Genomic DNA, 23,365 nt, shown 5'->3' with positions numbered 1-23,365 from the left:
TAGCCCAAGCCGTGCTGGATGGATATTTGTTAACAACCTATCTGGGAGTTAATAGGCAGAAGAAGAAGACACCATCATGGCAGAATTGCGATAGTGTTGTGAACTTGGAAAGACACCAACTTCTGATAACCAAGTCACACATGTGGACAATAAAGCTAATTTATAATTTTTTTAATTGATGAGGGTGAGGGCAGGTAATTACTCAACGCCTCATATGATAAAGGGAGGATTATTACCAAATGGGCTCTCTGGGCTTTGGCAGCAGCCTTGTTTGATTCCCTTGTCATCACATACTGCCTTAAGGTTGGTTGAGCAAGCCGAACTTGTAGTTTGAAGAGTTAATAGAGCAGAGAAACACTATCAGCACTGTGGTGTGCTGGGTAATCAACAAGAGGACGTGCCAAGTACATCATTGATATCAAGCATATCAATTTGATTTTGTCCCCTTCTGTTATTTCACTCATTTTTCTTCTGCTTATCAAGGTCATGTATTTTAACAATGAGAGAGGCTTGACAGCACTTAGTTCTGCTTTTGATTGACGGAAGATGATTGAAAATAATTTGTCTACGGGCAGCACAAATTACAAAAAGTAATAAAACCCAGTAAACTGCAAGTAAAATTACAATGCAAAATTAGCATTCTTTCAAAATTCTGGTTACCGCTTAGTTCTGCTTTTGATTGACGGAAGATGATTGAAAATAATTTGTCTACGGGCAGCACAAATTACAAAAAGTAATAAAACCCAGTAAACTGCAAGTAAAATTACAATGCAAAATGACCATTCTTTCAAAATTCTGGTTACCGCTTCATACCTACACTCCAGTTACAAGTGTCTTTAGTTAGGTTGCATGCTGTGCAAAAATAAATATTTTAAAATAATTTTGTTTTGTTGTAGAGGGCTACACTAAGACTGACTGTAATTGAAATTATTCTGGTCTATAATAACAAAAAACAAAAAAAGGAACAGCAGTAACCTCAGAGAATGACAGCAAAATCATTACAGTGAGAAACTAAATTGCAAAGTAAGCACAAAAGCCCAAAACCAGTTTGACAGCACTGTACAGCTCAATAAAATAGACCTCAGAACCAATGCAATTACTCTAAAGCTATCGGCAGGATTTCACAAACATTGAATGTGGATGGCATGGATGGACCAAAAAAGAACAGATATAATTTTAATGCTAATAGACATGAGATATTGTCAATTATGACAATGCGTCTTCATATTATGAGATCCAAGTCTCTTGGTTTACAAGGAAGACAAAAGTAAAAGAAAATGTGAATAAATGAATCATTTTAGTGAGTGTCAAAATACCCACACCGTTCAACATAGTTGTACTTAAATTTGAGTATTTTTCGACTACTTTCTACTTTTACAAAACATGACAATTTAACATCAGTACACAGTTCGACTTTAAAAAGCTTTTGAAATCACAGATGTAGTAGAAAACCTTATTTTATTTTATTTTTAATACAATTATTGCCTAAATCAACAGCAAACCCACCCCTTGTGGTTAATTTAATTTATATGAGAACCAAAAGGAGGCAGGAGCACATGTATAATTCTCGCTCGGGCTTAAATAAATGCTTAGCAGATTTCAAAACACTTCGAGTGGTATTGATGACAGATCTGGCAATTTTTATTTTCTCACTGATTGATGAAGAAAAAATGGGCTGCAGCAAAAAACAACAACACAGCAACAACAAAACAAGGCACTGTATTCATCCAGGGCAAAAATGTGGGTGCTTGAGCACCACCTAGTGGGTATATATGCAAATGTCTGGCCTTATTTATAAACATTGTTTGATAAATTACCAGCTACAATGTATGAATTATGGCCGGCAAATGGATTGTGGCAGCCTAAAAACGTGTGTACACATTGTGGTGTAAAGTGTATTTTTCCAGGTATCATTAACTAATTTAGCATTTTTTGCTAGACAGTTCACAGAGCCAGCAAAGCAACAAGAACACATTGTTTTTGGTAAGGTGCGCTTGGTTTAGAAAACATTACTTTTACTTCTTCTCAGTATGAGCAGTAATCAAGTAATTTAATGAGGGAAACTATTTTGCTATCAAATAGAAAGTTGAACAGTAAAAAATATTTAAGTACCAAAGTTGAATCATTACTTTCACTATTTACCAAAGTTTACTTAAGTACTCCTTCCTGTAGAGTGCAAACTTCAGCTTTTCAGTGTGGCCCTAATATGACAAATTAGATGCAAACGTCAGAGACTGATCATAATACACTACTACACAAGAAAATGACTTGATACATATTTAGAATTTAGCAAACTATTGTATTGTTTGGAAGCAGGTAAAACGTTAGGTGGGTGTCAAATGTAAACACGGCAATTTATTAAATAAAAATAAAATCTTCTGTCCAATGAAGGTTGTTCAACAGATAACAAAAGTGACTTAATGCAAGGCAGTGTTTATCTCGACCGTCTGAGCCACAGAGCAGAGCGCCTCCTCTTGTACGATCATCAGATCTCCTAGCGTCTGCTGCCCCTGGACCACAATGCACTGCTCAGCACCTTCCGATATAACCACCTCCACCAGCTCTTCGCCTCTTCTTGAATGAAAGTCCTCTGAAGTGAGCAGCAGAGGGCCACAGCTTGGTGCAAATGTATCGTCAGTGTGAACAAGTAAGCCAGTGCGCTGGTTATCACTTGAAGCTTTTTCATCACCCTCAGTGGCAGTTGTCATCTCAGATCTCCTTAAAAAAATTTCTGGCCCACTTTCTTCTCCGTGTCCTCGTCCTCTTTGTACTTTGTCAACCTCGGCCTCTTTCTTGGGCCTGCCTTTGACTGGCTTTTTGGGGTGGCGTGAGTTTACTGCTGCCAATTCTTGCATAGCTGGTTTAGCCTTTTGTCTCAGTCCTTCCTTGAGCTCCCCCTGTGAATGGTGCTGAGCATGATGCCTCAATAGACTTTGTCTCAGTGTGTAAGAGGCACCGCAGTGGCAGCTGTGGGGCTTTTCTGTCACGTGAGAAGATTTGATGTGCCTCCTCAGCTTTGTGGCCATAGTGTAGCCTAGCACCCCCACCCAAGAAAGAAAAAAAAAAGGTAACAATTAAAATATTTTAAAAGTTTTTATACTCATTCACTCCCAGCCATTTTCACTGAAATAACCCCCTTCGCTCCCGGCTGTTGTACTGCTTTTTGACTCATTATGCAAGGCCTACAGAATATTGTGTTCTATTGCTGTAAAAACATGTAACCTACCAAAAGAAAGATTAGTCTCTTCTTTCATCAGGAAAAAACATATTTGTATCTGTTTCCATTTTGCAACAATTAGCATTAGAATATAGCTAAGTTTCATCAATATTCACAAACCTGTTGAAAACACTGGGGAAAAGAGCTTGTTGCAACATGGCCCTGGTTGATCTCTTATACTCTGCTGCCAACTGCTGGTCGTTTTTTGTAATAACTACCATTGCTTTAAGGGACCTCTTCAGGTCAGAAGCTGCATCAAAGCCTTCTGTCTGCTCTAGCATATAAAAACTTTTTCTTTTACGTATAGGTATGTTTTTGGGACCATGGCAATATTTAAAATAGAAAATGTTTATATGTTTTGGGGGAGCAAATGAGTTAATAAAATATCTTGCCAACTATTAGTATAGTCAATATCATTTGATTGTCTCTTCAATCAGGACTGAACACAGATGTTTAATCCAAGCATTCAAACAAGGCAGGAAGAAAAGTTTAAAATAATTTACACAGTACTTTTGACAAGAATGCTGCCTTTATACAGCAACTCTAATCACTTCAGTTGTAGTGCAATGCTGGCTAAAGCATTTGAAAAGCAAAGAAAAGTCTGTCTGTCTCGTCTGCTCCATTTTTGCATTTCAGATCTTCTATTATATATGTAGTAATTTTTCAACAGTTTAGTTGATATTTGTAACAAAAAGTGTTTGACGGGGATACATTATTGCTATTTGCATTATTCAGAAATCTTGCACACAAATCTTGCTTGTGCTTTTGCAAATATGTCCCTTTCCTTGGAATGAACTGATATTTATATAACACATTTTTTTTCGTCTTTTTTTTAGCTATAGTGCCCAAAGCGCTTTACATAGCCTGACATTCACCCATTCACACAACAGTGGTCGGCTGCTGCCATGCAGGGGGCTGCCAGGTCCATTGAGAGAGAAATCAGGGTTCAGTGTCTTGCTCAAGGACACTTCGACGTGATAACCAGGGGTGAGGATCAAACCCAAAACCTCACAGATGGGAAACGAACACTGTATCACTGAGCCATGCCGCCCCTTTCCTTCCTTTTATAAACAGCATACAGCTCTATATTGTATTACAGCAGGGTTTCCCTAAATCGGGGGTAGGCAACCCTGGTCCTCAAGAGGACACGTGAGGATCGTTATTAGGCTTCTCCAGAGCTTGCTGATGAGCTGATCATTTAAATCACCTGTGTTGGAGAAGGGAGACATCTAAAACATGCAGAAGTGCGGTTCTTGAGGACCAGGGTTGCCTACGCCTGCCCTAAATGTTCCAGCTCAAAACCTAAAATAGAGATGGGGTCTTCAGTTTTCATCATGTCATGGTATCTACGGGCCATGGTTTGGCCACCATGTTCCTTTACAGTCTGTCATGTTCTGTCACCTTTATCTGAAGTTCTGATTAAATCTGAATGTTAAATAATATTGACCTCGTTTTCATTTATTGTCAATGTTAAGATAATTATGTGATCACCTTGTATTTTTTTGGGAGTCCTTGCATGTACTGGAAATGCCAATGTGCAAAGCCTTTTCTAGTGAAAAATGCTTTTGCAGCCAACAGGCTAATCAGTAGTTCTCTTTCCAATCAGAGGAGTGGCAATAAACATCTGCAGCCCACTTTGTGAGATAAACAAGGTTGGTTGGGGGGGAATTGGCTGGCATGGGCTTCATTGCCCCAGACAGTCTTAACAATGATCAAGTTCGTTCTATTAACTCATTTACTGCCATTGACGACCATATTAGTAAAAAAAACAAAAAAAAAAAAAAAAAAAAAAAAACATTTTAATTGGGATGGCACTGAATGAGTTTCAGTTGTTCTGACTTCTAGTTTATGTGCTCACCTTTTTGACAGATAGGGCAACGATGGGGCCTCTCACCAGTGTGTAATTTCTCATGGTACTTGAGGGTATGTGGGTCCCTTAAGGATTTTCCACAGTAACTACAGAGGAACACGCCTCCGGTGTGGGAAAGCCTGTGGCGGCGAAGTTCAGGTTTCTGAGCAAACCTTTGATCACATTCGGGGCAGGGATATGGCTTCTCGCCATTGTGAATCCTTAAATGGCTATTAAGGTTCCCTGAGATAGAGACAGACAAAAATAGGTCAGAAGTAACATTTGTTCATGAGGTTGTTCATACACAAATGTTTCACTAATAGTTATTCAAGATAATTTTACACAACAATTTTCAGATACACAATAGGTTGACAATGTGATGGATGTAGCTGCCCCCTTTTTGATATATATATATATATATATATATATATATATATATATATATATATATATATATATATATATATATAAGTTTACTGATTATTATTTTCAAAATTTGAGAAGAAAAAAATCTCACTAATCACTTTATAGATTCGTATCGGGATTAATCGGTATCGAATCGTGACCTATGAATCGTGATACGAATTGAATCGCCAGGTACTAGGCAATTCACACCCGATATATATATATATATATATATATAAAAATATAAAATTAAAGTAAAAAAGGTTCGGTTCTGCTAAGGAGGGCATTTTAGAATAACAGCATTTCACCATGGAATTGACAATACTATGGTTTGATAATGTCAAAATTTCCATTACTTTTATTTAGGGGTGTCAGGTGATTAAAATTTGTAATTATAAATTAATCACATGATTTCAATAGTTAACTCACAATTTAATTGCAAATTTTAGATCTGAGGTTTTTTTTCCCTTCGTTTTCATACACTTGTTTACATAAAAGTGGAAACATGTTTAATAGAAATATGGCTGCATCTTTTAGTCATTGATACAGTAATTTCATAATAATTCATAAAATTTAGGTAAAATTAAAAAGATGCACTTGACTGTAAAAACTGCATTTGTAAGACATTGGTGACAGACTGACCGGGCCTTCTGCTCTGCTGCTCCACGCCTGTGGAATGCCCTTCCCGACAACCTCAGGGCTCCCCAGACTACTGATAGTTTTAAAAAATTGACTTAAAACCTTTCTTTTTAAAAGACATTTGAATTTATAAGCTAGTTTTATCTGTCTCTGTGACTTTTACTTAGGTTTTCTTCTTTTAACATTTTTATAATTGTAGCACTTTGAGATCTCTGGTAGATGTAAAATGTGTTACAAATAAAATGTATTATTATTATTATTATTATTATTATTAATTCCCCCAGTACAGGCTTTCCAAATAAGGGGTGGTCATTAATCGTGTGTTAGAAAAAAATGTGTGGTGTTAAAGAAGCTTTAAATTAACTCAAAGTTAAAGCATTAATTTCGACCCCCCCCTACTTTCATTACTTAAAACATTCTGTTGGCCTACAAGTTGAAGCTCCTGGCTTCCAGTGTTACCTTTTTGATTGAAACATTTTCCACAGTGCTGACAGACATGAGGTTTCTCTCTTGTGTGGAGCTTCATGTGATTGCTCAGAGAACCTGAGTTTGCCAGCAGCTTGGGGCATAGGGTACACTGCAACTGAGAGAGAAATCCCAAATCACATTTCTTTTTCCCTCTTTATACATTCTTGGTGTTGAAAATGCACGGAAGTCAGACTCCATGACAGCCAATCTTGAGATGGCAAATGAAACATGTATACATTTGACAGAAAAGCACAGGGAGTTCAACATTATTTTATACAAAAACTAGCAATGAGTGTGTAATATTGAGGAGTTACTCTTATGAAAAAGCCACTGCCAAATAGACACACACCTTTGGTGGCTGTTGGTAAATCAATCTGCTGCAGCAAAGGAGGCGGTGGTTGCGCAGCGAGGAACGATGTCCAAATGCCTTGCCACAGTGCTCACACACAAACGGCTTCTCTCCTGTGTGCTTGACCAAGTGCTTTAGGAGCTCCTGCTTCAGGCTAAAGGTTTTGTCACAGTGAGGGCAGGAAAACGGACACTCCTGATGGTGGCTCAACTGTTGAGTGATTACACTATTATTAATGGCAGTAGTAATACAGTCAACACAGTAACAACCCACAACATTAAACATGCACAATACAAGATTAAATAGAAAATCTAGATCAAAAATCTTGTTTGGACTGATCATATTAGAGAACTATTTTTAGGTTTATGTAAATATAAAACTAGGCAGGAATCACCAAGAAAGGCAAAAGAAAGAAAAATGGACTGTAGCCAATATCTGTCAAACCATTATTGGAGTTGGTGGATTTGATTCATCAACTGGATAAATTGATATGATAGTGAAGAACTACAGCAGGGGTTGGCGATCAGGCCAACAAATAAAATTTCATTTTTTTCCATTCATTCTGGATGACTACAATTTTAATATATTTTAATCAAAGTAATTAACCCAAGAAACATTTTAAAGATTAAATTTATTAAAAAATAAACCCTGTCCAAAATGTTCAGACAACAATAATGTAAACTTGAAGTTTTAATGTAAACTTAAATGTAATTGCTTGTGCAAAAAAAGGGAAAAAGGAAAAGCTAATCATATTTGTGCATAACTTGCTTAAATGCCAACATTAAGTAGTTAGTAACTATTGTAAACATGTCTTGTAAAACAGCCATCAGCATACTGCCACTATTGCAAAATTACAACTCACAACGTTTGGATATAACAACTCAAGAACAACAGCTTTTAAAGGTATATTCCGACGAATTTGTTTTGGCCTGTCCTGGATGTTTCTAAGCGAACAGATGCAAGTTACTATCAGTGGCATATGCAAATATCGCTGTGTGAACCCCCGCTCCTGATTGGTAGACTGGTATCGCGGACATGTTAGGAGTTTGATTCATGTGTTTTGCCTGCATGTGCAAATTTGGCTGTGCAAACCCCCGCTCCTGATTGGTGGACTGGCTTTGCGCTCGTTCCTGGTTGGCTGCTGTCCTTGGTGTCCTCAGGCGTCAGTTTTTAATGTTGTGTTTGCAAACAGCAACAGAAATCCATCTGACCATACGTTTAACGACCCAGAAGAACACAAGAGTGTATTTAATTTATTATTTATTTATCAATTAGTATTTTAATTGAATTTAAACCACAGTGCATTATACTGATGGTTTTCTAGATTGAGCTAAATACATTCTAAGTTAACTAGCTATACAGCACTACTAAATACTTTTTTTTGTTATTTAATTTTTAAAAAGATGATTATACTCATGGTATGCACTAGGTGTGTCAGAAAAGTTTCAGGATTGGTGGGACAAAATACATACAATGTGTCAAACAAACTAGCAAGTATGAATTTTCTCTTTCAATGTGGGGCAGACGATCAGCCTGCATTGTCTGCACAGATATTCTGCGGCGTTTGCTTTGTTCAGTCCGCGAGCCGAGCCAAGAATTGTCGCTGTCACCATGACAACACACTTACTCACAAAGCCCTTGCGCATCTGACAGTTCCTGGACAGGAACAATATTGCCATGCTGGAGTGTAAGTGTAAGGTGAAACTGCAGGGTGATTACTTTGAAGGACAAAAATTGTAGTAACTTTGGATTTTAAATATATCTCTTGTAACCTTTCTGACACGCCTTTTACAATGTGATTATAAAAACTGTTGATGTGCATATGTTTGGGCCAGTGAATACATTATTTTAACCACAACTGTTTTTATTTTAGTATATTTCTACTCCACATAATGACTAAGTGTGAAAAAAAAATCTAAGTCATGTCAGTTGTAACACTGCGAAAAGTGTGTGGATAAGGACAGGTCCTAACTTCCTCCCTGATGCAGTATTCTTAAGAAGCGTGTATGTATTTCGTATCAACTTCAGATGTGTTTACTGTGGTGTTTGAAGCATTAACGTGAGATGCATCTTGTGAAAATGTCAAGGGATTCTTATCTGTATTAAATGAATATTACACATCATACGACGACATATTAGGCCACATATAGATATATAAGGGTGGGGCAATAGTCAGAGAAAAAAAAACTAGCAAATTTGCCACTTTATAAAGTGGCAAAGTGGCAAATTTGCAAGAAAGAACTTGTAAATTTGCAAATTTGCCACTTTATAAAGTTTCAGATTTGCGAGAAAAAAACTCAGAAACTTTTCAAAAAAGGCGAGTAATTGCTTCAGCAGAGATTAACCATATGATGTATTGTTAAGCATTCACTCTTTGAAGCGTTGGGTACGGCCAGCGACAATTAAGATGCCTCGCTTTGCGAAGGTCCAAACCCTGAGGATCAAGCATATAAATTAATTTGTTAAAATAAATATTTACTTGTACATTTCTGTTTCCAGAATTATTATTTACACATTCATACATTTCGGTGTATTTTTGTTAGTGCTGTCAAAGTTAAAGGGTTAACTGATTAATTAATCACAAAAAAATTATCGCATTAATCATGAATTAACGCAGATTAATCGCACTATTAATTTAGACTATAGATTATCCTTTAGCGTGACAGCAGATGGCTATGTTTAAGGTAGCACAGGTTGTTTGAGCAATAAACATCATTACATGCATTAAAGTAAAGCATTTAATAAATGTTTGCGTATCATATTTAGAATATTTGTTCATGTCCAAATATTGGGGTCTTTTCCCCCCATTTTAAATTATGCAAGTAATTAACTGATTAGAAAAAGAGGATGAGTGTGTGCAGTGGATCAAAAAATGTTGAAGACGTCCTCATAACAGTAAATGTCAAAATAATTAACACATAATCGGTACTCTTCAAATTTGGCGGGAATTTGTTTTGATAAAAAAGCCTTTTTTATTAAACGATTAATTGTGATTAATCAAAATTCTAAGATGTGATTAATCTGATTTTAAAAATGTAATCGTTTGATTTTGTACAAGTAGCTAAATTGATGTGTCGAATCTGCTGCTCTGCATCATTCACTTGCATTGCACCTTAAGTATGCTATCTTCTGATTGGTTAATGTTTAGTCAGCTGATAGGGGATCAGGAAGTGTTGTCACTCTAGCTGCCGTGTATGACAAGTAAAGTTTCAATTAAGAATGAATCCGTCTCCATCCTGCCTTTTCATTTTATAAACAGTGTCCCATTAACCACCAACAAATTCTCACATTAGACTATAGCTACGCAACATGTATTTCTCATAAGTTTCTGAGGTTTTTTTGTGCAAATTTGCCACTTTATAAACTCGCAAATTTGCGAGTTTTTTCTCGGAATATTGCCACCGCCCTCTAAAAAACAAAATTAGACGCCGTTGTAATTTAATTTTTTTTTTTTTTTAAAGCTTTATTGTCATCTAAAAAACACATTTAGATGAATCCTGGTGGGCCTTCAAGGTTTTTGCAGAGGTATAGCTTTTGCTGCAGTCCTGACAGGTGAAGAAGGGCTTCATCTCTGTGTGACTGAGCTGGTGTTTCCTTAAGTGGGCAATCTGATAGAACTTCTTCCCACAGCGGGAACACCTGTAACGCCTCTTTCTCACCTCTGGGCACCAAGTGGGAGCTTCAGCTGTCGCTTTTGCTATAGCCATAGCATCAGAATGTGATGTTGCCTTGGAAACCACTGCATCTGCAGAGGACTTTTCAACCTTTGTGAGACTCTCCTGGCTGTCTGGGTGTGGGTGGACAGAGACTTTTTTTACTCGGCTGGTCTGACAGTGAACCCGTCGTGGCTTAGCAGCTAGGCGAGAGCTAAAGCGGACAGAGAGAGCTGAGCCTCCGAAGGTTCTCTGCCTTGCTGTAGAGTTCAAATTTGACAGAGTGTCAATTGCAGCCATGACAAGACCAGTGCTGACATTGTGGCCATTTGATGTCGTAACAGTATTGGCTACTTTAGCTGTGCTGTTAACTGCAGTGCTACTTTCCTCCTGTCTGCCTCTGTCAGGACCAAGTGAGAGTTCAGAAGGTTCCTTCTTTTGTCCTTCCTCTTCATCTATCTGGTCATTTATTTGTCCTTCCTGAATAGCTTGTGGATTGGGCACAGCCATTTCTAAATCCCTTAATTGTTCCGGTTCATCTGAAAGAACAGTTTGACAATGTTAGTTGACTTAGTCCACTAAATGATCCACAGTCCTCTCTGCGAATTGTAAAGTATAATTCGGTGGCTTGATGACAAAGTGCTGCCTCCATGAGTCAAAATAAATAAATTTGTCTTCATGGGATTTTTTTCTTCTTTTCACACTTTGGGCTGCTACTCGCGCCTAGTCGCAATCACAAACCCCTAAAGCTACATTCTCTGACATCATTAGTTACACAATACATACATTTGGCCCCCAGTAGGGGAGGAAGGGGTGAGCAGTGGCTCATTTACATTATACCGAACCGACCATTTAAAAGAGGCTGAACTCAGAGGCAAAAAATAAAATAAAAAATTGTGTAAAGTGCACTGTAGCTTTGGATGTTTTAAAAAACCTTTGTGATCTTCATGATATTATTATAACTATGTTGTGCCAAGCTGCATATTTTGTGTTAGCATTCCTGATGAAGCAGCAAGTGAATGTATTGTATACCATTTTGATTTTGACCTTCTGTGTATATGGTTACCGGTATGTCTTACATTTAGTTTTATTTTGTCATGAATTTAAATTTAAGCAGCCAAAGCAAATTTCCCCCTTTCAGCAACTGGTTAATATATTTGTATAACATAATGTCTTGAGATATTCTTTTATGATTCATTACTTCTTATCTGTTTAAATGAGCGTGTTATAAAAACAAGGAATTAGTAATACGAGCTTGGTTTTTGGTGAGAGGGACAATATGACCGCTGTAGAAGATTGTTAGCGTCCTTCGTAACGTCTCATCAATCCCCACACAGGAAAGCACCCTCAAACCAGATATATTTAAGGATTAGTGGAATGGGGGAGTCTAATTCCTCTGATGAATGACATGATAAACGGGCCTCAGCTGTGCTTTTTAGTTCAGTGTTTTCATTTGATTGAGTGTGATTTTGTGTTATAATTCATTCTAATTACTGGTAATAATTTTCACCTCATACTACCATGGACATTTTTAAAATAAATTCAGCTAACTAAAGCAGTTCTTTTCTGAGCTAGGTATCGCATGAAAATGTTGTCTATGTTGTCTGCTGAAAAGTGTGATAATGATATTAACTCAATTTACAGCAATTTCATTAACCATACTAGAGCATAAGAAATTGCAGCACAAACTTGTAACATAACAGACTAAAGTCACACGGCAGTGGTCCGATGTTCACGCAGCCTCATTATGGGCATGAAAGTCCTATTTACAGTATCTGGGGCGTTTGCTTCATGGACATTAATTCCAGCCAAATATCTCCTTGTGACTACAATCAATGCTATGCAGTATCCAGTTACCTCTTTGTCGTCCTCCAGAGATGTTCTGTGCATCAAGCCTGTCTGTTGCATCATTTCTTCCCTCAATTTCACCACCCAACAACAGTTCCGTTCCTGGCTGGATTTCCCGACACACACGCAAACACACACTCACACACTTGCCCACACACATCTCTGCACACGTACATCGCACTGCTACATTGTGCAGCGCTTTGCTGTGCACCTGGCAGGCAAAACTGTGGAAGACAAATGCAACCGTTTTTTAGAGTCTACAAATGGGTGCACATATAGTGCATATGGTATGCAGAGAAATTTGTTTCTAGGGAGGCACCTGTGCTCAAATTCAGAATGAGATGCACAGCTATAAAATAATTGAAATAGCTCTATGCGATATAGTACGTAGATGCTATTACTAATTACAACCATAAACTCTTTATTTGCGCACCGTGGCTCTACACAGAATTAGTGTTGTTCCGATACCACTTTTCGGCTCTCGATGCCGATACTGTGCCGATACTATGCCGTTGGAAAAACAACGTTTTTGGTTTTTGTTTGTTTCTTCAAAAGAACTGCATACCCACTTAGTTGTAAAATTGTTACTATCATGGCTTAGTCATGTATTGCTTAAAAACCTTTGTGAAACAGGAAAAAAGACTAATACAGAGTGACCTCATTAGAACATTGTGATTGCCTACCTGGTATGGTATGGTATGGTATGGCATGGTATGGTATGGTATGGAACGGTACGGTATGGTACGCTATGGTATGGAACGCTATGGTATGGAACGGTACGGTATGGTACGCTATGGTATGGTATGGTGTGGTAAGAAGTGATTAAACTCTTCTGGAAAAAAAAAAATTCAATACTAGTATCAGTAAATGGCATTGACCCTGTTATTTGTTAGTACTTGCCGATACCAATGCCAGCGATTTAATGCAGTATCGGGGCCCCTTCCGATATTGGTATCGGCACAACACTACATAGAAAGACTCCAATTAGTTTTATCCAATATCAATCAGCACACTGCCTGAAGCACATAAAAGTGCCAGCATATATACCAGTAGACCGGTGAGGAAAAAAACCATGACATGCTCAATATAGCATAATCCTGTAAAGAGGGAAAAGTTGCATTATGGCACTCTGTATACTGACAATCCTTACTGTGAATAAAAATCATGCTGCTGTGCTGATTCATCAAGTGTCTGCCATGGTTGCACACTAGAGTTGTGCATAACAATTGATTAATAAATTAATAAGTCATTGTGAGAAATTCCACTGTGTGGAACTGTTGTCATTGACATAAGTGATTGATTGAATCTGAAGCCATAGAAGCAAAATGAAGTACACTACTAGGCTACAATTAGCAGATACATTGGTGATTTTGTCTCCACTATTGCTCTGCATGTTCGGGACATTGAGAGAAATCTTCACCCCAAAATAGCAAAGAATCGATTCACTGATTGTTAATTCTTCCCAAAGAGGATCAATGATACTGTCATGCACATCAACATCTTTGGTTTTAAAAATACAACATTGCATAACATTTACAGTAAATTCACATACTGTATTTGTGGACTGGACACATTAGTAATAATAATAATAATAATAATAATAATAATAATAATAATAATAATAATAATAATAATAATGCATTGGATTTATATAGCGCTTTTTTATCTAATCAGATACTCAAAGACGCTCCATAGTGGTTGCATTATTCATGCGCTCACACTTAAGTAGCCACAGTTCCCTGCGGCAGGCTGACGGATGCGTGGCTGCCAGTGTGCGCACAACCACCAAATATTCGCACCTTCCATACACCAGTGTGAGTAGCACTGGAGGCAATGTGTGTGAAGTGCCTTGCCCAAGGACACAACGACACATGACTTAGGCAGAGCAGGGATCGAACAGCCGACCTTCTGGTTACTTAACGACCGTCTCTACACCATGAGCCACGGCCGCCACAGTAAAAGTGACTTTTTAATGGTTACAATTAATTTTTGCTTTAAATGGTTAAATGTACTGTAACTCTCAGAATAAAAATGGAGAGAAAAAACAGTTGGTATGAAGCCAGCTCACCTGATCCAGACAGCTTGGCACAGTGGCACATCATTGTTCTCTGTTGGCGTAGGAGCCTTAAAAACAAACAAAAGCCTTAAGTCAATGCAAAATGTAAAAACATTGCGTGTACACAAATGAAAATGTGTGAAAATATGAATATTCTTTATCTAAATGTTAATGATAGTATTACAACTCTTGGCAATTACCTCTAATGTTCCATTTTGTATTTAATGAAGGCTAGATAGCAGAAGGGTTCAGCTGTGATTGTTTGCTGCACCACATTACGCAGGTTCATCACTATCTCTGTCTCTCTTTTATTTTGGAGAACAGGTTAGGAGAAAGAAAGGGATTGATTCATTAACTATCCACAAATTAGCTAATGTTTTATCATGGGTTTCTAATACTTGTACATTAAGATAACAAGATTTTAAAGAGAAAATGTTGCTGCAGGTGGATGAAAAATTATATAACGATTTAAAAGCCTACAGTTAATCAGATTAGAAACCTGAATTGAAGGAGATGTGTCCATTTCATTTGACTGTTTCTATAACAGCTAAAGCATTGGCATATCAAATCTAAATCAGATAATTGTATGAAACAACTATATAAACATATTGTTTTATTTATTTATATTGCTTCTGAGGGAACATTTCAACTTGCTAAATCCATATACTTGTATTAGATACAGTCGGGGGGGGGGGGGGGACATTAGAACACCAATGCTTCTTAAAGCTGCTATATGGAACTTTTCCCCCCAAAATATCTTTACAATAGTCTTTTAATTTGACCGTTTATGATGGAAACATCTTCTATTTTGTAGATTAACACCTTTAAACTGTTCACAATGGTACTCCTGCAAGCCTCTGGCCAATAGTTTTCAGACTGGACTCGGGTTTGAATTTCCTGCCCCGTCTGCGGTTGTGACGTCATGTGCGTATTGTGTATGTGAAGAAGGTCATGTGCATCTATGTTAAATAAATGTTAAAAAAAAGGGGGTTTGTGCAGTTTCACTTTTCGTCAACAGGTGGCAGTAACTGTTCAAAATTGAATATTCTATGTTCAGTAGCTTTAAGTTTCTTGTTAATTTTTTTAATGTCTTATAGAACTACTAAAGGTAGGCACAATTAAATGATGACAACAAAAATTGCTCATCAGAGTTGAATTAAAGTGCAGACATCAAGTCATTTTTCATAGTTTTCTTGATAGTAAGCAAAATCACTTTGTTTTTACTTTGATAGCAATAGCATTGTAGGCTACTGCCAAAAACAGTGCTTTAAGGCATTCCATGTTTTTCTTTTTGTCTGTTAGTCACATGATACATCTTTAGTGGTCTGTCTCTCTCCCTCCCTATTAGTTACAGAGTAAAATATTTTAAGCCTATATTGTTAAGAATTATGACTGACATATTGAAAAAAAATCAAATTCGGTGTCTCTGAAAATGTGATAACAAGATAAAATCATAATATTCTTATCAGAATTGTCAGGCTTTTGAAAAGAATGCAATTACTATGCACTCAATACTTGGTTAGGCCCCCTTTTGCATAAATTACAGCATCAATACTGCATGAAATAGAGGTGATCAGCCTGGGCAAAGCTCAGGCGTAATGGAAGCAAGCCTTCAGGTCATCTGCATTGATGGGTCTGGCGTCTCTCATCTTGACAACACTCAGTATATTCTCTTTGTGTTGCAGGTTAGGCAAGGTTAATGGCCAATCAAGCACAGAAACACTGCGGTCATTGAACCATCTTTTGGTACCTTTGGTAGTGTGGTCTGGTACCAGCCAAGTACTGCGGGAAAGGAAATCAGCATTTCCTTAAAGACTGTCAGTATAAAGAAGCATGAAGTGCTGTAAAACTTTCTGTCAGATGGCTGTGTTGACTGAGGATTTCATAAAACAGAGTGGACCAACACCAGTAGATGATCATCAGTGTCTATGGAAATTTCACACCGGCAAAGTGGATTCTGTACCCTTCCGCTCTTACTTCAGACTCAGCTCATTTGATTCCCAAATGCTTTGCAAAATGTACTTTCATCTAAAAAGAGGACCACTGAGCAACAGGCCAGGTAAAACGCTTTTGCCGTTGTCTCTGGTTTAAGAGTAGCTTAACACAAGGATTGCGACATTTGTAGCCAGGATTCGTCTGTGCGTAGTGTAGTGACTTATGAGTCGCTGATTCTAGTTCACTCGTAGCTAGGTCCACTCCTTGTGATGCTAACCAAATTCTTGAGTGGATTTTGCTTGACAATATTCTCAAGGCTGCAGTTATTCCTTTTCCTATGTTTGGGTACAGCACTCTGAACACACCAACTTCTTTGGCAGAGACTTTTTGTGGCTTAAGCTAGAGAGGGTGTTTCTGGACGTCTGTCAAGTCAGTCTTGCCTATGATTTGTGGCCTCGTCCTACTCAGGCAGACTGACTGGCTCAGAAAGAAAACAAAAACAAAAAACCTTTCCACTTGTTTTCATTTGATTAAGGTTTAACACAATGGGCTGTATTTCCATAGACAGTCGCTCAAACGTTTAGCATAAAAACAGCTGCATCATAATTTTGTGCAGGGGTAAGTCTAGTCTACCGTGTTTAGGACCACGTTGCGTCTCACTGGGTGTTCCGGCAGACACTGATGGCATGCTGCCCACGCATATGGCATTTTGGTGACAGAAAGTAGCTGCATGAAATTAAAGATATTTTCATGCCGGGGCAAGTCTAGTTTAATGTCTGTGAATTTGGTAGACCTCGCTGGGTGCTCTGGTATGTTTATATTGCCAACATGTGTTCTCCTATGATCATATTTAAGTATAATTGATCATTGGTCCAACAAAAGATAGATAGGTGGGTGTGTGTGTGTGTGTGCGTGTGTGTGTGTGGGGGTGTGCGTGTGTGGGGTGTGTGTGTGTGTGTGTGTGTGTGTGCGCGTTTAAGATCAACAAATGTAAACATCAGTTAAACACAACCCAAATAAAGCATAATCCAGACAGCAAGATGACATTGAATAAACGTTGACTTTCCATGCAAATCATCAGTATGGTTGACATTGAAATTTCCAACAATAAACAACAGTTAATCACTGTTGCAAATACCGATGACACCTGACATTGTGACACAGTGACATTGAAGCAACATTGTTCTATGGTATGTCCGGCGTTGATTGGCTTAACATTGTTTTCTAGTTGATGTACTAATGTTGACACGTCTCATTTCAGGATCTATTTTCAAGGTAAGCCTGTTGCTCTTCTTCAGGGCCTTCAACAGCAGTTAATCGCATTTGTAATTATTGTACTGTATTTAAAACGCTTTGCCTGACTCAACCTGTTAAAAGTTACTTGCTGTGATTGGCATACATGCAAAGGCTACCCTAATTATGCGCGGTCTGATAATCTCACGATGAATATTTAATTCCCTGCGCAATAATGCGGCACCTTCATCAATAGGGTCATTGTCAAAAGGACATGCCATGTTCGTGACAAAAGTGGACTTAACGCTATAGACTATAGGCGTATTTACGCAAAAACTCTCCGCAGCGGACTTTATGAATGAGGAAATGAAATTGTGTGTGGCTGAAAAGAGGCGGGGTAAACCTCGGGGTTCATTGTGGAAAACCTGCAACCGACCAGGTTTGGTTCATGGAACATTTTACTACGGTAACTGACCGAGAGCTTAAATTACCTCTTTTTATGAAACAGGCTGGAGTTACCTCTTTTTCTCTGGTTTCAGTTACCTCCCTTTCTAAAGCGGAAAACGCAGAGTTTCCCACATTTCAGGGTTTCTTGACCCAGAGTTCTCACTAAACCTGCTTTGTGAAATAGACCCCTGTGCACTCCGTAGCGTCAGTCATTGGAGCTTGCTGATGAGCTGTCATTGGAATCATAATAGGGTCCAGGCTGGATAGTGGGAAACCCGAGGACCAGGGTTGAAAAACACTGGTATAGGCTATACACTTCACAATGATGCCTTTCAAGATCCACACAGCGATCTCTCAGCAGCCGACGTTTTTGTTGACAAACTGAACAACTTCAACATTAAAATGAAACAATTGTGTCTGTTCGACTAATTGGGGCAGGGACGCCTACGTAGCATACACAAATCTGTCACTTGCCACATGGCCTGCCGTGCTTTGTTGATTGGCCGAAGATCTGCTGGATTTGCATGATGTGAATTAACTGTGAATGCCATTTTATTTGTATGCTTCAGATTCACTGAAGAAGCAGAAGGGGACGGAGGCGTCGGAGTACACGTTTGCTGCTGTTGTGCAGAAGTGGCTCCGTTATGCACCAGACTGCGTTGGTAGCAAGGGTGACGCACTACAGAACCTAATCAGACTGAGGAGGAGGCTGATTACATTTTAAATAAAGGTACTGAACTTGAATGAAGTTTTCTGTTGTCATTATTCATTTAAAAATACTTTGAAATCTAGCCATGTTTGTATTATTCTTGTTTCTCCTGTCTCTAAATAAAGCAGGACATCTAAATATAGGCATATTTTAAGCATTAATAGCATCACTGTTGAAAATTAAGACAGAAAAAAACATTGATTGAGGGTGCAAGAGTGATGACAAATCAACGTCAGGCATCAACACTGATTCAACGTTGTTCCAATATTAATAATAATCTAAATAACGTGTGGATTTTGTAAGGATTTCAACGTTGGAACAATATTAATCGAGGGTGCAAGAGTGATGACAAATCAACGTCGGGTGTAAACATTGATTCAACCATATATGATCGACAACGGAATGATGATTCAACATAGGTCTGCTATCTGGAAAAATGCAGTTTGTAAATTGTGATTTTATTTATTAAATGAAAAGACTATCCAAAGCCTACCAGGCTTTGTGAGAAAAAGTATTTTCCCCTTAAAACTATTTACTGGCTTGGCCATGCTCAGCAGCAACGACTGAAAGCAAGCATTTTCTATAACTAGCAATGAGATTTTCACATCACTGTGTGGAGATATTTTGTCCACATAAGTACACTTACTTTCAGAATTGTTATAATTCAGCAACACTGGGTGGTTTTTAAGCATGAACTTTTTAAAGTCATGCCACAGAATTTCAACTATCAGAATGAAATCTGGATTTTGACTAGACCAGTCTAAACCTCATTTTCTGGAATGCTGTGATTTAAGCCAGATCTAATGAGACACATAACTTCCAAGAAGTTCAGCTTTAAATAGAATATTCTCCAAAATTCAGAATCGTTCACAAGCCTTTGTTCTTTTTGGTCAACAGTGGTTTTCCTCTTGGAACTCTGTCATGGATGCCATTTTTGCCCGACTAGGCCCCATGCGCCATCCCTTCTTTCCTTTCCAACTGTCCTTCTCCATGTTATTCTAGACTTTCCAACCAATGTTCCTCTGGCTGCCAAGTCAATGCAGTCATGCAATGGTCATTTGGCTTTTTAAGTACGCGACTTATCCAATTCCATCTTCTCTTACCTTCAAAACTTATCTGTGGAACTTTTGTTAGATTGTTGAGCTTGACCATGACATTGACATTTCAAAGTAAATTAAAAAGTAAATTAAGATCATGCAATTTTTGTGAACAAACTGGATCCATAAAAATAAATAAAAAATCTAATTTCCAAGCCAATAAACGTTAATTTTTTTGAGAATTAAAGAAGAATGTACTTGAATTATTTTACAGTATATTTATATCAACGCTATAAAAAAAAATACAACATTTTTAAAAAAACATACGGAAGTTTATCACGATAGCTTCAACCGAAAAAAGAATGTTATCCTGACAGGACTAGTTAACACTGACCTTAACCGAGGCGAAGGATGCCTGCAGTTCTTTAGATGTTGTTCTGCAGGGTTCCTTTGTGACTTCCTGGATGAGTTGTCGCTGTGCTTATTGGGTAATTTTTGTAGGCCAGCCACCCCTGGCAAGGTTCGCCATTGTTCTATGTTGATAGACGATAGATGTCAATTACATTATTTCTCATCTGTTCTTGATTTTTTTTTTTTGGGGGGGGGGGGGCATTTTGTTGAACTGGTCTGGAGGTGATAAGACTTGGATGTGGTCAGTAAAAATGAACTCAACTTTTTAACAAATAAGTTTAGCCACAAATTATACACTTTTTCCACACAGGGCCAGGTAGCGCTGAATCGTTTTATTTTCCTTAATAAATAAAATCACCATTTTAAAAACTGTGTTTTGTGTTTACTTGGGTAATATTTGTCTAATAATTACATTTGTTTGATGATCTTAAACATTAAAGCGGAGAAATTATGCAAAAAATATTTTAGATGAAGGATATATGTGTTATCAAATAAAGGGAACAGTTTAATGGTGATAAAAATAGACAATATTAAGATGTTGTTGTTTTTTTGCTTAACCTCAAATTTACCATAAATCACTATTTCACTCTTTAGTGAAAGAAAAAACTTCAAAGTTCTTTAAAATTTTCATTTTAAATATGCATGCAATGTACCCTCTCTTCTTTTGTGCTGTCTGTTATGGATTCCATTGTCATGAGAAGGTCCTGGGGAGGCAGCGAGCCAGTCTCAAACTTCTGTACCCATTCTGGGTCACCTTCCCTCCCCAGCTGGTCTCCGACCCGCAGGGCTCGGCCAACCCACCACAGTCCAAGTCTTCCTTTGCAGGACATTGAAGGCCCCACAGCAAAGCCAGTGGGCAGTAATGTAGAGAGAAATGAAGCAAGAGCAGTAGGAAAGGAAGGAGTAAGACAGGAAGTCATCATTCTATAAAAAAAAAAAAAAAACATACATACAAAGTCACTTTTAACCAACTTAACATAACAGTTTTATTCATAAACATTTATAATGACATCATAGTGAGGTACAAAATATTAATATAAAAAATATTGTGTGATTAGAAATTATGGTGGTGTAGAACTGCACTGCATCATAATGAGAGGCTTATTTTGTAGTTGTAGTAAGATATATTAGGAATATGTTAAGGTTCCACATAACATAAAGAATTACAAGCACAATAAAAACACGTTACCAAATTAATATATAAATAATGTGCAACTTTACACTATTATTATTGTGAATCTATTTTCTGATTTCCGACATTGATTCTATTGATAATTTTTTTAGTATTGTCACATAACCAGTACTATTGTAATAGCAACTTTGTAAAACTGCATGCAAATACAGTAAATGTGGTTTAATTTACACACACCTCATTTGGCAAAACACACAAGCGTCTTCTCTTGCACTAATGACGATTAAAAATATTACTGTCAATTCAATTAATTGTTGTAAAAATGGGCAAAGACATTTATGGTCAACAACCATCAGCACGGAAAGCGAATATGTTGCGTTTTGTATGCTATTGCTCGTCATTACCGATGTAAGACTCATCTGAAATGTTTACATTTGTAGGCGGATGCTTAAAGGATTTGCCCTTGCTCGCATTGGCAGCTAACTGTTTAGTCACACAACAGCATCGATGTTTTTACGTAAAGATAAACATGTAGACTTGGAATAAGTTCGGTGTATTTCATAGTAGATTGACTAGATCTACCTTAAAACTCTTCTGTTGTTCATTATCCAGCGAGAAAATAGTCACAGAAAGTCCTCACCGTTATTGGTCCGGCTCGAAATCTGCGCTTCACGTTTGTATAGTTCCGTTCACACTTTAGTGGCGTTGGACTGTACATTAACATTATGTTTTAAAATGATTAAACAAACACATTTTAAGAGACTTATAGTGTACTGGTATGTGTGCAAATGTTTAGTAACTTACAATAAAACTTCATTTTGTTTTTATTATTTATTTTTATTTGTTATTATTTGTTTTTATTATATATATATATATATTATTAGATTTGTATTATTATTTTGCAATTGAACAGTATGCACTTTCGTTTTTATCTTGATATATGCGTTGAACAGGAGAAGCTCTCCTATGTACGATTTATAATGACAATAAATGGCATTCTATTACTATTCTATTCTTTGATTGTTCTATTACACAACATCTTTTATGATGATTGAATGATTTTGATGGCCACTTCATAATGATATCGAGGAATAATCAACAGTTTCAGTTAGCAAAGAAATTGAAATAAAAGTAGATTTTTACTTACAACAATTAAAACTATGAGTGCATAACATGCTCAGTTCAGAACTGAACAGAGGTGTCATGGCTCTGTTAGTGCAGAAAGTGAACTGGTGTTTGTGGAGACTGGTGTGGAAGGAATGCTTGAAAGGACTGCATTGAGTCACAAGACAGAACTTAAAAATCCAAGTTTAGCATAATTTTATTATTTAAGTCAGTATTACTGGTACATTCGATTTACCTCATCACGCACAGCTCTCTGAAATTCAAACAAAATGAGAACGGTATTTTTGTTGTTTGAATAAGAGAGGTGGCTCACCTGGGATTATAGGGAAAACACTCTTCAGTTTGATGAGTCTCTGATCTTTTTTTTCTGGTAAAAAACAATATTTTTCCATGGGTGCTAATATTCCTCTGAAAAGCTCAATTCACACAGAAATCACGATGACAAAAACTGACAACCAAAGTAGTTTTATTAAATGGTAATGGTAAATGGACTGACCTTATATCGAGCTTTCTACACCATATGGTGCTCAAAGGCAAGCTATTTACAATACGTCACATTCACCTATTCACACACACATTCATGCACCAGTGGTCGGCTGCCGCCATGCAAGGCGCTGCCAGGGCACACTGGGAGCAAGTTAGACTTCAGTGTCTTGCTCAAGGACACTTTGACATGGTCACCAGGGTTGAGGATTCATCCCACAACCTTTGGGTTGGGAGTCGGCAACTCTACCACTGATTTATATGTCTTTTCAGAAGATAAACTTCATCATGTTTGAGGCTCATGCTGTACAAGGAGAGGCATTCAATTTTTAATAAATATGAGGCCAAATATAGTTAATGGTCGATTAT

The 23,365-nt window shown here is 37.5% G+C and overlaps 1 protein-coding gene across 2 annotated transcripts; it reads right to left on the bottom strand.

The window, feature by feature from the left end:
• Positions 1–1,619: 1,619 nt before the first annotated feature.
• LOC147178038 (uncharacterized) lies at positions 1,620–22,111 on the bottom strand. Of its 2 annotated transcripts, none has more exons than XM_086071839.1 (9): positions 21,971–22,111; positions 20,910–21,180; positions 14,497–14,552; positions 12,438–12,652; positions 10,587–11,119; positions 6,928–7,137; positions 6,570–6,693; positions 5,076–5,309; positions 1,620–3,034 (listed from the first exon to the last, which is right to left on the bottom strand). In XM_086071839.1, the coding sequence occupies exons 1-9, from the start codon at positions 21,991–21,993 to the stop codon at positions 2,418–2,420; spliced, it is 2,283 nt and encodes a 760-aa protein (XP_085927965.1). In that variant the 5' UTR covers positions 21,994–22,111; the 3' UTR covers positions 1,620–2,417. The 2 variants fall into 2 exon arrangements, with proteins under 2 accessions (XP_085927965.1, XP_085927966.1); XM_086071840.1 differs by having other exon boundaries at positions 20,910–21,069; positions 21,971–22,031.
• Positions 22,112–23,365: the final 1,254 nt, after the last annotated feature.

Source organism: Leptonotus elevatus, chromosome 3 (assembly GCF_054856555.1).
Source record: "Leptonotus elevatus isolate MCC_2025b chromosome 3, RoL_Lele_1.0, whole genome shotgun sequence".
Lineage (NCBI taxonomy): Eukaryota > Metazoa > Chordata > Actinopteri > Syngnathiformes > Syngnathidae > Leptonotus > Leptonotus elevatus.
The sequence above is the reverse complement of the archived record's forward strand: the minus strand, read 5'-3'. Positions and strand labels throughout refer to the sequence as shown.

Excerpts from the sequence above, each read along its gene's own strand:
- LOC147178038 (XM_086071839.1), bottom strand. The coding sequence starts at position 21,993 with ATGAACAACAGAAGAGTTTTAAG. Across the intron at positions 14,553-20,909 it reads ACAGCACAAAAGAAGAGAGG|GCTCCTACGCCAACAGAGAA; the intron begins GTACATTGCATG and ends TTTGTTTTTAAG. Across the intron at positions 3,035-5,075 it reads TTGCCCTATCTGTCAAAAAG|GCTACACTATGGCCACAAAG; the intron begins GTGAGCACATAA and ends TGGGGGTGCTAG.